This window comes from Rhinolophus sinicus, linkage group LG09 (assembly GCF_036562045.2).
Source record: "Rhinolophus sinicus isolate RSC01 linkage group LG09, ASM3656204v1, whole genome shotgun sequence".
Classification (NCBI taxonomy): domain Eukaryota; kingdom Metazoa; phylum Chordata; class Mammalia; order Chiroptera; family Rhinolophidae; genus Rhinolophus; species Rhinolophus sinicus.
Genome location: NC_133758.1, coordinates 85,939,386 through 85,957,390, shown reverse-complemented (window position 1 = coordinate 85,957,390; position 18,005 = coordinate 85,939,386). Strand labels below are relative to the sequence as shown.

Here is an 18,005-nt window from a genome sequence, read left to right as displayed (position 1 = left end):
CATAAGCTTTGTTAAAGCACTTACAACCAAAGGGGAACTTTTTTCCCTGATTGTAACCAACAATTTTTAAAAGTCTTTGATTCTTCCATTCTACACCAAGAAACAATAGCAATTTAATACAGGACCAGGTTTTTACTGCATCTTTTTAAAGCAGTGTTTTGTACTCAGTTGTTTATTTACCACCCAGTACTAATTTAAAAATTATTATTCACAGAGCTTGGCTGACACCATGAATGATGTATAGACATGTTTTGACTAAAGAGCTACAGAGTTATTAGCTGGGAATACCATTTAACCAAAATAGCCTTGCTAATTCATCTCCATTTAAAACACATGGAAAAAGCAAAACAAGTGTTCAATGTGAACAGGAAAACAGATCATTAGTGGTGGAGGAGAAATTACGTTTTCATTTTTAAAAGAGCATAAAAACAATAAAGAACGTTGTTTTAAAAGGAATTCAGAAGATACTTTTAAATCTCTGAAAATTACATATTTGATAAAACTAGACACAATTCTAGGAATATACAAGCACCTTACACATTACCAAATAAAAATGCCCTTTTGAATTTTATACAGAGGGTGCCAAAAAAATGTATACACATTTTAGAAAAGGAAAAAAACTATTAAAACTGTAATACTTAATATATACCAATAACAGAAGATGAATACAAGGCACGTTTGACTTCTGAAATTACAAGAGGTGCTCAAAGTGGTTACCATCAGTGTCCAGACAGTTTTGATTACGGCGAACCACTGCTTGAACAACGTTGACCCAAGTGTCACTTATATGTACTTTTTTGACACCCCCAGTATATAAACTAAAAATACATACACGCTTTCATCATGACCTGTTTTTTTCCATAAATTTAAATAATGTGAACAACTAAATATTTCCAGTAGCATCTGGCACTTAAAAGCAATTATTCATATATTATACTAAATTTCATAGTATTTATTAGGAATTGGATATTTTTTCTATAAAAATAATACATGTGCTATGTTAAAATACATTGTTTCCAAAGAATAAGTTAAAAATAAATGATTAAAACTATTAAAAATAAGATAAAGCGAGATACAGTATAACAGCTTGTGCTTAAGGAATCAGTGGTCAAAACGTAATTTGGAACCATTAAAAATGTTTACTTTTTGAGGAAAGCTCAGAGGAAAACACATATGTGTAAATAAGTGTTTTTAATGTATTGTGCTAGTTTCACTAAGGGGGTGCTTACCCCCTAGTGGGTACATGCTATCACTGGCAGGTTTCTCTGTGCATCTAAGAGTGGAAATGAATCTGTCACTTTTGAATTGTTTTAAATGCATGGGACAAATATTTCAGTCCTAGGGTTGAATTTATTCATAGCATCCGAAGCTTAAAAAGTACAATTTCAAACACCACGTATTGAGTGGTGCTTACCTTGGTCTTCAATTTTTGAATCTCTGCTTCTGTAACTGCATGTTTGATTTGCAACTGAAAATTGAAAAGAAAGAAAAAAAATCTGAACAAGGAAAGCATACCTATATTTTTAAAGCCTCAGCAACTAGAAGAGTATCATATTACATAGCAAAGTCCTAGAAAAGTGCTGCAATGCAGCAGGTTGTAAATTAAAATGTCTAGTGTGTAAAATGACTCACTAGGTGCAAACTAATTAAACACAGGGTTTATGGCCCACACTCCCTAACATCAGATTAGATTACGAATTTAATTGCTCAGAGACCAAAGAGAAGAAAACACATTTTCTTGTCCCCTTTGCAGCTCTTCTTTTATGATTTGAGTGTCAAGGAATCGTTTCCTTGCTTGTGGATTAAACAGTTGAAGCAGGCAAGTTGGCCAGTGGCAGTGTGAAGATTCGATTCCAAATCTGGAAGGAAGGTGGCGCTATAGTACCGTGAGTCATACGCACACACTAGGCTGAGCAGCTTTTTACAGCTCAGGCTGCTGCAAGGGGGGAGAAGAAGGGGATGCAGTTCCACAGCGAAATCTCTTATTATTATTATTTTTAATTGCAGGAAAGGTAAAGATGTAGATTTATGTCCTCCAAATATCTACTCCTACTGAGAACCCTGACCCCAAAAAGCTTTGCCTACAGTTTATTAAATTCACGAGAGCCTCCTTAACATGTTTGTTTTGCTTCTCTCCTCCCCTCACTTTGTTTTCTCTGCAAAGGAAGGACAAAGTATTCATTTCCTTAAGGGATAAATAAACACACCAACATTTACAGAAAGCAATTTATATTATGGGTTGACAAGTCTCTTTTCTGAAATTCTCAGGACCAGATGTTTATGGAATTCAGAATTCTTCCAATTTCAGAAAGGTAGTAAGATGCATTTTCCATAAATTGAGTATTCTGTAAATTGAGTATTACAGCAGGGTCTGTGGAGGCAGTCTGTAATCAAACACATGAATATTTCTGCCACCAAACATGACTATCCCCACTAAAGACTGTAAATAGTACCCTATCAGTTTTGATCAGGTTCACTCCCAAAGGAGTTTGTCACAAAATTATTTTAAAAATCAGACCATTTTGGATTTAGGATTGTACCAGAGGGACTGTACACTTCTATTACTGCAATCACATAAGTCTAAGGTTTTCTTATCAGAAAAACGTTAGTGAGTCAGCTGGTGTTAAGGATAGAAACAAGAACCTTTAGAGATCAAAACATCTCAGAAACCTCAGCTCTCTGTTTGGTTTATAACCTGCATTTGCTTGGTGTTTACCAGACTAGGAGGGGCATATGGGAAGGATGAAGAGGAGAAGAAGTCAGAATCAAGGACAGGTTGAATCCACACAATTAGATGCCAATGAATAAAAGCCCAGAATCTGAGGGCCCCCAAGCTTCCTGCAAAATGGTCCCTCCTTGATGCTTTTGGGGCTCTTGTTATGTTTAAGGCACTGGGTTCCATACTCCTACAGCTCTGCTACTGCTCTCGGTCCTGAGCGTTAATCTTGAAACTGTTTTAAGTTTGATTCTGCCCCACTCACATCAGTTACCTTACTTTCCCACATTAGGATCTGGTCACTCCTGCAGTATTACCCATGTGGCTCTTTCTCCATTCACCGTCTGGATTCCTAGGGGCTGCTTCTGTGTTCTAACAGCCTCTAGAGAGGAGGAAGCACCCTGGTCTGAATGCATCTTTCCAGACCTGACAATGCCAGGCAACCCAATCTGACTTGCTTGAATGCCCACCTGCAGAATCATGAATCCTTACACTTATGGACTCACTTTAGACATGGAAAACCATGGCTCCTTGCCGGAAATGGACCTGGTCTAGTTCTCACAGTGAGTTGCTGTTAAAACCAGGACTTAGGTCCTGGATCTTTTGGTTCCTGATCCAGTGCCTTTTTCCTTAGAAAATAAGGGTTAATTCAATAGGCACTTATCAAATAGCTGCTATGTGCAAGATGCTGTGAAGATCATCCTTTCTTCTAATATTAGCGATAATCTACCCCACCGATATACGCTAATAAACTCAAATGGCAAAAGTGCTGAAGATGTTAAACATGATATGTTGTTTATATATAGATAGAAATATATACACATGCTCACGTACACACACACACACCCCTATAAGAAATTATTTTCCATGGAGATTCTGTACTTCAGCGGGAACACACTGGTGCACCCAGCAAATCCATGTGCCTCTGTGATTTTGGATTATCTGCAATTGTTACCGACAAGATCAACTCGTTGTTCTTTCTACCATGTGCCAAGTGTGAAGAGTACAGCACGTCCTTGAAAAATGTCCATTTCATTCAACGCTGTTTCCTTATAGTGATGCTATGCCACACGAACTGAAGTCCTGTTTATAACAATTAGCCTATAGTAACATTGGTTTCATTATACATCATTTCACCACAGTTCCAAGAACCTACCGAATACATTAAATGAGGATTTACTGTAGTTAAGTTGTACTGCTTGAATTCATCTCAGGCTTATCATGTAGTAGCTATATAACTTTGGAAAATTACTTAACCTCTCTTACCTTCACTTTCCTCACCTGTAAGATGCAGTTCCTCATAGGTTATAACACCCCTTACTGGAAGACTAAATGAGATAACCTGTGTAAAGCTTTTAGCATAGCACAGTGGCTAGCATAGAATCAGCCCTCTATAAAGGTAGCCAAGATCAAGAAAGAATGATCAGAAAAACTCAAATATGATTACCCCAACTCTACTTCTCAGTTAAAAGTGCTAAATGCTGGAAAATGTCACACCTGAAATAAAATGAACACCTCTGGTTCTATCTAAAGAAGAGCAAGACAACCGAAGGCAGGTTTTGTGATGAACACTGGAACTATGGGAAGCACCAGATTTTATTTTCTCACTGGTTAACTCCCTGTAGGGTAACCAAGTATACAGCAGGCAGTTTGTTGCGACTTTGGGCTTTCTTTGCTCAGTCGCTGTGGCCTCTAGTAATTTGCTTCTCTGGGCCCTGGTTTCCCATGTGAAAAAGGAGAGGATTAGATGGGACGAAGTCCAAGGCTCTTACAAGCACTACAGGTGTGACATTTTTAAAATGAAGAGCCTGGAGACGGTTGTCATGGTTACAGATTCTAGAAATTCTTGTCCCAAGCCGCATTTTCATTGCTATGAATGCACATGGCAGATTAATCCACTGATGTGTGGGACAAACGTAGGTAAAACTGTGCAACAACCCAGTTGATCTTCAGTTATCAACCTCCCCCCTACCCCCATCTCACCGAAATGGGTAACAGAAGAGAGCTGAATGCATTAGCAGTGAGGTGAGGACACTGAGAAAAGCCTGCAGTGTTACTAAGTACAGCCACATTCTTTAGACATAGGAAAGGAGAATGAAGTGTATAAATTCAGACATGATTCAGAAGATGGACAGAAGTTTTAGTGCAGTTTTCTTAGTACGTAAGCCCAGAAATTATTGGTATGTGATTGCTTTAAGTCTGTATGCACATGAAGAGAATTTCTACAATCCATCACTATTAACAGGAAAAGCATCAAAAATAAACTAATCAAACTCTTTCATTTTATAGAAGAAAAAAACTTTTTCAGTAGCTTAAGTTGCAGAACTAACAAGTGTCAAAGCTAGGTAAATTTCAGTCCGGAGTCTTTCCACTAACACTAAAGTTCTCATGTTTGTAGGAGCCTGTATCTATTTCCTTTGTCATGCAAATGAGTCTGTGAGGGAAGCAGGATGGGCAGTGCTAGCCTCATGGTTCAGAGGGGGAAAGATGCTCAGAAGTTACATGGCTTCTTCAAGTTTGTGGCACGTGCAGGTGGTGGAGTGGAAATTATCCCGGATCTGACTCCCCCAACCCATTCCCCCATTCACCACGTACCTAATCTGAACCCACTTTGGGATACATTTTTCATTTAAACCTCACAAAAATCCTAAGGCATAGGTCCTCACTGTCACCTCTCAGATGAGAAAGTATTACTCGGACTGGAAGCCATGGATCACTCTGGTAGTCTCTGGGTATTTCGACACTACATACAAAGTGGCGCTCAATCAACTGCTGTTATTACTTACAGAGCCTTAGGAAGAAATACCTCCCTTGTTATTCAACCAGCATTTACTGAATGAGATTATATAGCAGAGGCTGTGCTGGTCACTGCGAATACCAAGAACGTGACATGGAATCTACCTACCTACCACAGGGAGATTAATAAATGCTGCCTCCTAAGAGAAGTTCCCAGAACACCCTGAGAGAAACATCGAAGGAAACCTGCTCACCCACAGCCTGACTAGTCTTTTATTGCTGTAACCAGGTCAGATGACATTTGGCTTTGGCCTATTAGTCATGTCTCCAACTTTACCCTCCAGGAAAAGTTGGCACAACAGGCCTAAGATACTTCCACTTCATGAAAAAGAGAAAATTGTTTTTGGAAGAGGTAAAGCAAGTTGACAAGCAAAGTCGAGTTGGTAAAAGGTCAAGTTTTCGTATTCTAGAGTAGCTCTCCTTCCACATATTCAATAACCTTGCCAAAGTCCAAGTCCAAGGGTTTGCACCTCACCCGGAGATTGGTCATGCTGACTACAGGGAGAAGAGGTCAACAAGACTGGTTAATGGAAACAGAGCCTGAAAGACCTGTCGGAACTTTTGGGCTTCAGAGAATTTAGGACTGGAGATAAGAATTGGGAAGAAAGGATATAAATAAAATTGCTGGTCAGTGTATTTCAATTTAGGTCTCTCTCTTTCATCTCTTCCGTCATTTTTAACATAAATACCATAGATATCCACCTCAGGATTACAACACAAATAAACACACACATTCCTACAGAGAACAGTAGCTTTCATATAACATTCTGCAGGTGTACCTGCTGAGTATATATTGTTTATTTCTTTCAAAAGGATGACTACAGAACATGTGCTCATATAACTGAATCAGTATAATCCAACTACACTGCACTCGAAATAGAAGTATCCTTATGCAAAAACATAAATAGTAAGATTGAACTTTTGCACTCTCTTTTCTTATCCTGTGCAAGCAGGGAAAACATTTTTCTTTAAAAAGTGAAAAATATTATCTTTGTAAATATTTTAAAGATTTTAAGAGAGCTCTAGTAGTAGAGATTTTATAATCAGATAAGAGCCATATTCTCTGCTCTTACTTTACAAGGGCAAAATAATAACTGATACTTGCAGAGAACTTTATAAAGTGGTTTCAGCACTACAATCAGAATTTTTACCACAGAATTTTTGTGGTTATTTGAAGTTTGTCTTACCCATGACATTGTAAGCTCCACAAAAAAAGGAATCGGAGCTGTTTTTCCTATACTTGGCTGCTATTCAAATGAAGCTATGCCATAGTTCTTTACAATTTCTGCTCAATGCTTTATATATGGTACCTATCTTTACATTAACAAAAGTGTTTTTCTCAGGGAATAATTGATGTAAAATGAGCTGAAACCTGCTGATTGAATGCCATAATCTAATCTGAATGACAACAGTAATTGCAGCCTATGTAACACAGGAAGAGATACTCCGACTAGGTCACTCTGTAAGTCAGTACTCATCACCTGGTGATTAACGATGAAGGTACTGGATGTAGGTGATAGCCTGTAATTACAGCTCCTTTTAAATAAATATCTGTTTACTGCTAAGTCAGTAAACACTTTATAACTTTTCTCCATGTCGATGGAAAGTGCCATCAAGAAAACTTTATTATATTAATGCATTTATATATTTTTTAGATTTTTTGTAGATTCTTCATGATCTAAGTAAGTAAAATAATGTGATTTTTACACTCCATGTTTTCCTCAGACACATGTAGACCTGTTTTTCCCAGGCGCTGATATCCATGACTTCTGAGGAGGACAGGTGGACGGGAAACACTGTGCAGCCAGTTTAAATGGCACCTGATCAGCAGTTTCTGATTCAGTTTCTTCCTATTTCCCACTAAATTTCCAGTGAAATCACGTTAAAAAAAGGAACACTCACAACTAAACGGAGACCAAAACAATAAACAATTGTCACTAGAATATGAAAGAGTCATGAAATTGAATTAAGAAAAACCTATACAAGCTTCACTCCAAGAATTGGGAGATGCTGGGTGCTGCTTCTGTGATTGCTTGAGATCAAGAGTCTGTCCAATGAGAAACCCGGCCAACCTCTATTGTCTTTCCCAGGAACTGTCCTCAAACCAGGTTCTCTCACTGTCTCAGTATTCCAGTCATTCAGAAAGCAGCTACTAGAACAGAGTAAGAATGAAGATGGCTGATAGTGGTACCACACTGCATACTTTTAGCTGCAGACCACAAAATAGAGCAATATAGACAGGAGTCAACATAGTACTAGGTGCTTCGATAGCAGGGAATCATCTTTTTTTTTTTTCCTTTAACTTAGAGAACTGAGTGGTGAGATTTGGACATCTCTCACCTTAGTACAGGAACTGCACTAGATTACAGACTGCCAGAAAATAACAACCAGGATGGAAACTAGGCACCTAGTTATTTCCTCCTGATGCAAGTCTAGAAAGGGAATTCACAATCACAAAAGTAGATAATTACTGACTAACATCAAATACAAAAGAGGTTTTTCTCTCATTTCAAGATAAATAAAGGAGAAAAAGGCATCTGATACCTTCAGTTCAAGGTAAAGAGAACATCAACTTAGAAACTCAAATAAGTAAACCTGTGAAAATGATGTATTCTATAAGTAAAAAGATATTTTAAAGTAATTATATGGAATACCAAGATGACGAGAAAGGGAAGAAGCATGAGGACTAGGTGGAGAGTAAGGAAACTAAAAATTTAGTAAAGAGAATTAAGTCATGTTAGAGGTGGTAAGGAGCATGAATGAATATGAAGTTAAAAGCATATTTAATACTACAGAAAATAGAATCATTGATATGAGAGGACATATTTGGGAACAACCTCAAACATAGAAAAAACAGAAAATAAAATATGAAAAAGATAACACTAAAAACATAGTGTTTCTAGAAAAAGAAACAAAAAATAACAAAAAATTGAACCCATCATAACTAATAAACATAAAATACAAACATAAAACAAGGAAAGTAGATTAGAAGAAAAATTCAATGAAAGGAGGCCTACTTCAAGAAATTATGATAAAAATTTAAAGTACAGGCTAAAATAATACAAGCATCCCATTGCCAAGTTGGCACCAGACTTTTCCTTTATGATGTGCAATGCTAGCCTAAAACAATGAAGCTTGCTCTACTACACTTTCAGGAAAGAAGTTTGGGAATCAAAATATTAAACCCAGATAATTCCTATGTCATGTCCCATTCTCAGTATGGGAAACTCATGAAAACTATATCCTCTATGAGCACTTAATAAATTACTCTAAGATATACTCTGAGAAATAAGATCCAGAACTTAAGAATTAATTAGGAAATTCTGGTGTAAAGAAAATAATAGGTGAAACTGAGTAAGCTGAGAATGTAACTATTTGTTGTACATATTATTATAAAGCTAACTGAAAACATAAGTTTTTTAAAAATGTGGCAATTAAATTTTAACAATCTTGTCTTAGAAACCAAGATTGTATCAAAAACTTACATATGGAACATTCAAACAGTACGGTTTTGTTCTTAATTTTGAAAATTATAGAAATAGAGAACTTTTTTAAAACTTGAAGATTATCCCTAATAAAAACCAATAAATATAAAAGAAGTATAAAATATCAAATGAAATCAATTAGACCTTGAATAATTATAATAATTTTAAATTGCTAAATTTTGTTATTAAAAGATAGATTCCAAAATAGTATTTTATAAATTTACAATAAAACAAAGTACTGCCATTAGGTTTATGTTAAAAATAGGTACATATACACTAGTGTTTATCCAACAACTACAAACCAAAGTAGCAGTCAGATTGTTAACATCAGACAAAAACTTAAATATAAAAAAACTTTAAATCATACTTTATGTGCTTTCAACATAGCATTGAAATAATCAAAGCTGTTAGACATGAAATGTAATAAGGAGGAGTATTTTACTATATGACTTCATTTATTAGGTTAAATAGAAAAAATAAATAAGGATACAAAAGTTATGAAACACATAATCTCACTTTTATCATAAAACCCATACTAACCTATAATATAATAAAAACGCTACCTTAAAAAATCAAAACTTGTAAAGACAATTATCCGACCACAATGTAATAAAACATTAAGTTAATTTTTAAAAATTACAAATTAAGAAATGTTTCCTCTATTATTCAAGTAAAAGAGAAAATGAAAACAAATAGAAAATACAGACTATTTGCAAAATGATGACAATAAGAAGAATGCACATTGAAACTAAAGATATGGCCAAAGGCCTAATCAGAGAGAGATTCATAGTTTTGTGCTTAAACAATAAAGTATTATAATAAATTGTTTACTGTAAGAAATTAGAATTTAAAAAAATCAAGCATTCCTAAGGATAAGATGATGGAATAAAAAAATAATAATAATAAAGGCAGAAATTAATGAATTAGGTAGGAGAGAGCTTCCAGTTTAGTACAACATAGCAAACTAACAAAAGGTTATTTAATGCTCCTCCTGAATTCATCTTTGGAGATGCCAGAAAAGAAAAAAAGGGTCATTGATGGACTTCAGGGTCTCATTCATCAATTAACAAAAAAGCCTGTGAGAAACTCTTAGAAGACAGAACACAGATGTTTCTAGATGTTTTAGGGGGAAATAAATTTCTTGAAAAATGCAACCAGGAATGGGAGTCAGCAATCTAATTAATCTTTAATCTTTCACATGTGATCCGGGTAAACCTGCATCTGGAGGTAAATCAGGGACAACCTTTTCCATTGCCCTAAAGTTTGGACTTCTTGGTCACTAACATAACCTTTCGTGCCATGTGGTAAAGTCGCAGCACCAGACTGATGGTAAATTAACATCAGGGCAGCAATGAAATACCATTAGAGTTAGAAAGAAGTATAGGTGAGTAGGAACTAATTATTGGTAACAGGCATACCTATAAATATATTTAACTAAAACTCTTGAACTACAAAAAAAAAAAAAAAAGGAGAGGGGAGGGGAAATAGATGAGAGTATGCTATAACTATTATTTTGTTAAATGGTAAAGACATAGCTATTGATTAGGAGAAAATAACACTGAGTCAAACCTACTCGGGTAATCTCTAGAAAAATAGAATAAAATGTATAATTTTTAAGCAGCAGATGATAACTGGATGTATCTGAGAAGTAGGTAAAAAGAGAAAGAAACAAAAAGGAGGCAGGGAAATTGTAAAATAGGAAATAAGTTGGCAGATGTAAATTCTAACATTAAAGTGATTAAAGTAAATGTAAATGAGTTAAACTCACAATTAACTGACAAAGACTCCCTGGGTAGTATACATGTAGGATTTAAAATAGGTTGACTAAAGGGAACACATTTAAACAAAAGGATATGGAGTGTCTAAAAACAGAGATAGAAAAAATAGATGCTGTGAAGAAATATGAAGCAAAAGAAAAGTAGTGTTGCATTTTTACTATCAGACAAACTAGAATGCATTTGGGGTAAAATGTATCATAAGGGACATGAAAGAGGTTATAATAAATCAAGAAATTGTAACAATCCTGAATATATATGCAGCTAACAACACAGATTTAAAATACATAAAACTATTACTGATACAATTATATATTAAAAAAACTGTAGCTTTTGATTTTGACACGTTTTTCAGAATTAGTAGATAACAAAACAAAATCTAAGCCATGTTATAGAGAAATGTATGTATTGGTATTATTAATCTTATTTATATAAATGAAAAACATATATAAATATCATACCTAAACAGAATATGTGTGCTTTTTGCATACATGAGAAATATTTACACAAAACCGTTTAGAATTAAGCTACAAAAAGTGTCAAAAATTCTACACAGCTATTATATGTACCAAAGTGTGGTAAATTTAGAACTCCATAACCAAAGGATAGCAAAATCAAGTTCATGTCTAGAAAGTAAAATATACCACTAAATAATTTTTGTGTTAAAGAGAAAATCCCAAGAGAAAAGCAATCTTAAGTGACAATGGCATTCTAAATGTAAAAAATTGTGACATGCAGCTAAAGCAATACTCAGAAAAAATTATAGCTTTAAATATACTTACAGAATGCAAAAGTTATCAAAAATAAATGTAGTAAGCACAAGTGATTAATGCCAATAAAGAAGAAAAGATGAAAAATAAAGACATTGGTAGGAAATAATAAAATAGGTACTTTTCAATTTAAAAAATAATAATGTAAAACATAACATTTTAGACAAAATTCTAGAAAACTAAAAAATGAAAATACTCAAATAAAGAATAAAAAGGGTACCTAATTATAGATATGAAAGATTTTAGTATTTTAAACTTGTATTATAAAAATATAAGTTAATAAATATGAATGCATAGAGGAAATTTGTGAATTTCTTGAAAAATGCAAAAAGATCAAAACTGGCCCAAGAAAAACTTGAAAACTTGAATAGAGTAATAGCTATTCTAAAAGGTATTTAAAATCTTCCTCCACGAAGGCACAGATGGTTTTATAGCTAAGGAATAACAAACTTTCAGGGAACAGTAATTTCTACCGTATGCAGGTCATTAAGTCTCTCTTATTAAAGTCATTCCTGAAACTAGAAAAATAAAGAAACCTTAACTTATATCAAAGCTAACATAATCTTCATGGCAGCTTTTGATGAATCCACTCTAGTTAACATTTTCTGTTACTTACAGGTGGACGCTTATGTAACTAATAAAGGGGACTCTAACATTTTAGAGATCAGAAAAAAAATACTGGCATTAAATGGCTATATTCCCTAAGCTTAGTTTTCTGCAAGTTAATTTAGTAGTTTAATGTAATTACAATAAAAATTACAAAAGTTTTTTCAAGGGAACTAATAAAGTGATTCAAATGTTTTCCTGAATAAGTTGAAAAGTAAAAGAATTTCTGAAGAGAAGAGTTAGATAGATTAGAATCATTCCATCAATGTTTAACATGTAGTCTCACAGTATTTTAGGAAAGAATGAGAAAATCGAACAAAATATGAAGACCAAAAGCAATCCAGAGTGTAAAAGCACAGATTCTGTAGCCAATCATACTGGCCATCCAACCAGACAGAAATGGGTAAGCGAGCATTTAATAAAAGTGCTAGCCGTCTTGTCAACTACTTGGAAAAATTAAATTAAGTACCTGTCTTGAATTATACAACAAATTCCAATATAGGCTTGAGAACATTCATTCACCAAACATTTAACCACTAACTCTATGCCAAGGACTGTGCAAAGGCTGAGAATATAACTGAGCAAAACCGGAGGAGCTTAGAGTCCAATACAACATGTTTATCCACCTCCATTCCAGGTTTTGTGCATAATCTTATGAAAAATATCTATGCAATATAGCTATGCAATATCTGGGCCTATGTGTTAATCACATAAAGGAATTTAAAACTGTGATAGTAGCATCTGTACAAGATATGGGTGCTGTGTAAGAATGCCACAGAGTGAGACTTGGTGGCAATCTCCTGAATATATTAATATGTTAAATATAAAACAAAAGAAAATCAATGAATTAGAAGTGCAATGATGTGGTATCTGTCTGTTCTTGAAAACCAAACTTAAAAGAAAACTATAGATTTGGTTACTCAGGCTGAAAATAAATCAGCCATGTTATATAGAATCATGCAGCGGCCGACACAAAGGTCAGCAACCATTTTCTGTAAAAGGCCAGATAGCAAGTAATTTAGGATTTGCAGGCCCTATGGTCTCTGTATAACTACTCAACTTTGCTGCTGTAGCACGAAAACAGCCACAAATAATAACTAAATGGATGCCCATGGCTGTGTTTGAACAAAACTTTGTTTACAAAAAAAGGCAGTGGGCTAGATTTGGCCAATGGCTCAGTTTGCTAAACCTTGATCTAAATCATGTAGTTGTCTACACAATGGTGCACACTTCAAATAATATTTATGAAGCACAGAGTCCTTGGCTCAATTTAGAAAATGAAATATATAACCTTCTATATACTATTTCTGCTTTTTAGGCTCTTTAGCTTCCATAAAAAACAACAACAACAACAAAAAAACAACAACAAAAGAAAAAAACATGGACCCTACTTCCAGCTCAGTTATCTACCGAAGAGAAGGGACCATACTCACCTGGCAACGTGGAAGAGCTACACTATAGGATTTTGCCAGAGCACACCTTGACCTTACTGCCTCAAAGTTGGAAGAGAGTTACAACATACTAGGAAGATTTCTTAGAGAACGCAGTCCATCCACTCTTCTAGATAATCTTTATTCTTGGGCCAAATCAGAGCATATGGAGATAAAGGTACCTAAATTACACCTCTTTCTTCCACTCAGCCACTTCCTGCAGAAGGATTTTCTTTTTCTGCAGTGCTCTTTGGTTTAAAGATATCAGGAAATCTAGAAAGGCTTTATAAGAAATGGTCCTAAGACACCTATTGCCACGCCTACTGCAAAGGAATTCTGAGTTTTGTGATCATTATATAATAGCGTACTTCACTGTCACTGAGACATTTGTATCTGATCTACGTAGAACTAGGAATTATCATAAATCATCTGAAAACCCATGTATTTTGCCTCAAGGACTCTGTGAACTATATAAATGGAAATGGTTCAGCCTGACCAATAACAATAGATGGAAGAGAAATGGGCACTCTCAACACATAAATAGATATATTTCTGTGTCAACAAGAAAAGCCATTCTGGTGACAACTTAGCATTAAGTATCACAAGTCCCTGAAATACTCATATTCTTTGATTTAATAACTCTAGGGTGAGAAATCATCCTAAGGGTATTATTACACAGACATTTATTGCAGTATTGCATTTAATAACAATTTTAGAAAGACCTGCAAAAAAAATGTTCCAAAGCAAGGAAGTGAATCATGAAAGATCCATAAGATGAAAGTGAAGAAGCATTACTTATGGAAGAACATTTGATGACATGGGAGAATCCTAATAATACAAATTCAAGTATAAAGTGTAGGAATTTAATACAGTATACACTGTATAATCCCAAATACCACAATACTGGGATTATGAGTGATTTAGTATTTATATAAATCTGTTTTTCCAAAATTTATAATTAACAAGTTTTTTTTAAAATAAAAACTTATACTTGAAAAGTGCATTCATTTTAATACTGGTCTCACCAATATTAATTTGTCATAAGGAATTAAAAAGGTAAGTCAATATATTAGGCAAGTTAGGTATAACATCAGAACATATAAAATTGACCTACTTATGATAAATCAAAATTAGAAATTCAATAAAATTAGAAACTACACATAAAATTAGAAATTATAAATCTGTAACTATCAACCTTGTTTTTCATATTTAGGACATTTTTCTCCAAATTCCTAACAGACTCGAAACCACGGAACAGTGGTTATTGTGGGGCGGTTGTAAATGACATACATACTTGTCTTCAATGATGGCGGATGTTCCCTAAAACCATGAAGAATGAACTGGTTGGGGACCTACTTATCACTGTTCCTGTATTACGTGCTGGGCTTCTGAGTAGTTAATTTGGAAAAAGAGTTTGTGTGGTCATCTGCATTTGCCCCTCAAGGATCCATTTTGGGCCTTTTCCGACAGCTCCTGCCTTAGGAGTGTTGACCACTTCAGATTTCAAGACTACATCTTGCAAGCGCCCCTGCCCAGGTTTGGCTGATGGGAGGCATCAGCAGGGCGAGAGAAGGATCTGGGTATATCTCACCCTTGCCCCCAGCATGTAGTTTTTAGCAGTGGCTGCATCTAATAGAGGTGTCGATGTTGAATGGCCCTCCTTCAAAAAAAGGTAACCTCTTCCCATCTTTGCCATTGAGCCAAAAGATGATAACAGCTTCCTGCTGTTGCCAGGCCCTGTGCGCTGTACCATCCCTTGGTAGTTCTACTAACTGTACAAAGTTCATTCACTAAACTTTCTTCAGTTAAACCATTTGGGTTGTGTCATTTAATTCCTGCTGGGACCTTGCCTATTTTAGGGAAAAAAACACACACAAAAAAACCGTTTTAGAAAAATCACTGCCTTACAGGAAAGTTTATCAGCAGGTCCCAAAATTTCTACAAAACTGAAAAAAATAGAACTTGAACTTATCACGAAAGCTGCACATTCAAGCTATAGCTTGAAATTATGAAATAGACAAGTTGTAAGCTGTCACGATGACAAATAACAAGCATTTAAACGAGTTGTGGAATGAGAACCACTTACATTTTACCTTGAAATTCAATGAGATTTAAGACAGTCCATTATTAAAAGGCTCTATCGTGAAAACTGATTATTCTTAATACATGTTTCAAACCAAACTATATATTTAATAATGATATGGACAGGTATAGAAAACTATTTTGCAGATCAGCAATCTTACCTCTTTGAACTTGTGACTAAGCTTGCTTGTGTCCAGGTCTGATGGGGAAAACATGTCCTCATTCTCAGGCAGCTCAAAGACTTCAATGGCCATGTCACTTCCAGGAAGGATAGGTCCTACCTCATCTTCCTCTTCATCTGTGGCATATTCTCCTGTCTGAAAGGAAGGGGATTTCAGAAATCCAGCTGTCCTTACCCTAGGTGGAGGTGGGTTATTAGAAAATATTTTACAAGAGAGAAAGAAAACATGTCACCACATGGTAAAAGTGTAAGTAGGCTTTTAAGTCAAGCATGCCTCATGCAGCCAAGGTTATAAACAGATGTTAGTTCAAAGATCCAAAGTGACATGTTTATGCCATATATAAGTGCATTTCTAAAAATCTAATAGCATCCAGTAGCATTTTTAGTACAACAAAATTTGTTTTCAACCTAAGTATTTGATGGTTTCATTAAATAAAATTATGTTGCTAAGGGAAATAATTCCTTTAAATTCTCACTTGTGTGAATAAGTCACCCAATATTGGGACCAGGGAAGAAGGAAGGGGAGATCAAAAGATTCAGAGTTGGAAAGGGCCTTAATTAAGCCTTACAAAAGCTGAGTAGATTAATTCACCTAAGCTTTAAAATTCAATCAGCTCTGTTTCATTTAACTAATGTGGTGGTGAACTAGTGACCTAAACAATAATCCAAAGGTTTCTAATTTACAGCCCACACACATATATTGCTTTGCCTGCAAGAGTACTTTCATAAATCTTAGTATTTGGTCAATGTTAAAATTTTTTTTCACATACGATTCTAGATTTCCAGTGTTTCTTGAGGAAGCCAAAGATCTGGCAATATAGGCACATTGTGGCATGATAACAGTTGGCCACAATCAGCAGTGGTTGCCCCTTTTTGATGGGTCATGCACTTTCTAATACACCACAACTTCTGTAACTCCATGTTGTTCCACGCTGCTAGCTTCACTCCTTCATGATACCTGCAGGCCCCGGTAAGTATCTTAATTCATGACCCCTGGAATAAAAGTTCTTCCTCAGCACTAACTTCCTTAACATTATTAGGAAGCAGCTCTTCTCCTGGTAACATCAGACTGAGACACTAACTCAAAGTAACTGTTTGAAATCTATACCGTATGATATAATTTAAAGATAAATCACTGCCTCGCAGGACTGAAAAACAAAGTTCATTTAATTCATCTTTGTTCCTTCAGGTAGTTACATGTAATACATTACATAGATAGGAATTTATATTGCCTTCAAAAAACTTTCATAAACAGTTATTGAGTGATGTAGTCCTTTGATTAGAAAAGCTTAGCATCTGATTGCTGCGTGTTCTTTTGGTTCTGTACTATGTTCTTGAAAAGGCTGAAACTCTTTCTTTTGCCATGTTTGCACATAAAGAAAAGATGGTCATTAACCTCAATGCAATAATTTCTAATGTCTGGAAGACCATTATCAAATTGCCATTCTGACTTCTCTTTTTCAAGTAAAACATCTAGTTTCCTCATAGGTTTCATTTTCTGTCACTGTCTTTGTACCTTCACTCTGTTTCTCTCCAAGTCTCTACAGTTCTCTTAAATTGTGGTGCCCAGAAGTAGACACAATTTCTAGCAAGGAATCTGAGGACCACTGACCATGATGAACAAACTGCCTGGGCACCCTTCAGACTCCACTTCCCTACATGGAGGCTATGATCATGAAGACCTTGACTTTGGTGGCACCTGTGTATAGAGGTAAGCTCAGGATATTTCATACAGAGCAGTGAATTTTCCAAACTGGTTAGTTAGAACTTTTCTTCTCCCCAAACAAAATCAGAGATGCTTTGACCAAAAGAGAAAGAGTTTGATGGCCTCCATCTTGATCCTATATAGCTCCTCAGTACCTGGAAATCTAGGACTCTTTAGAAACCAGTCTGAAAAATGTCTAAACTATAAACACTATTCCAAGTGTCTTTGGCATTGGCTGGAGAGGTAGGTGAAGAGGTGGTGACTGGTTCCAGACAGCTTCCGTTTGTTGGTATGACTAGATCCTAATCATAAAAGAACTCTAATTCCAGATTTGGTATTTTTTATGTGTGTGATATTCTGTACATTAATTCACCTACATATATATGTACATATGCATGTGTGTGTGTGTGTGTGTGTAAAAATATAAAACCAATAGGTACTTTGTAAATCCTGGTGATA

General features: G+C 35.2%; 1 protein-coding gene across 15 annotated transcripts in view; it reads right to left on the bottom strand.

The window, feature by feature from the left end:
• PPP1R9A (protein phosphatase 1 regulatory subunit 9A) overlaps positions 1-18,005 on the bottom strand; it is a 272,874-nt gene that overhangs the window by 54,670 nt on the left and 200,199 nt on the right. For all 15 annotated transcript variants that reach the window (XM_019729733.2, XM_019729737.2, XM_019729732.2 and 12 more), the window contains 2 exons: positions 15,822-15,977; positions 1,415-1,468 (listed from right to left, as the gene is read on the bottom strand). In XM_019729733.2, the coding sequence (XP_019585292.2) occupies positions 1,415-1,468; positions 15,822-15,977 (210 nt within the window). The remainder of the gene's footprint in view (positions 1-1,414; positions 1,469-15,821; positions 15,978-18,005) is intronic.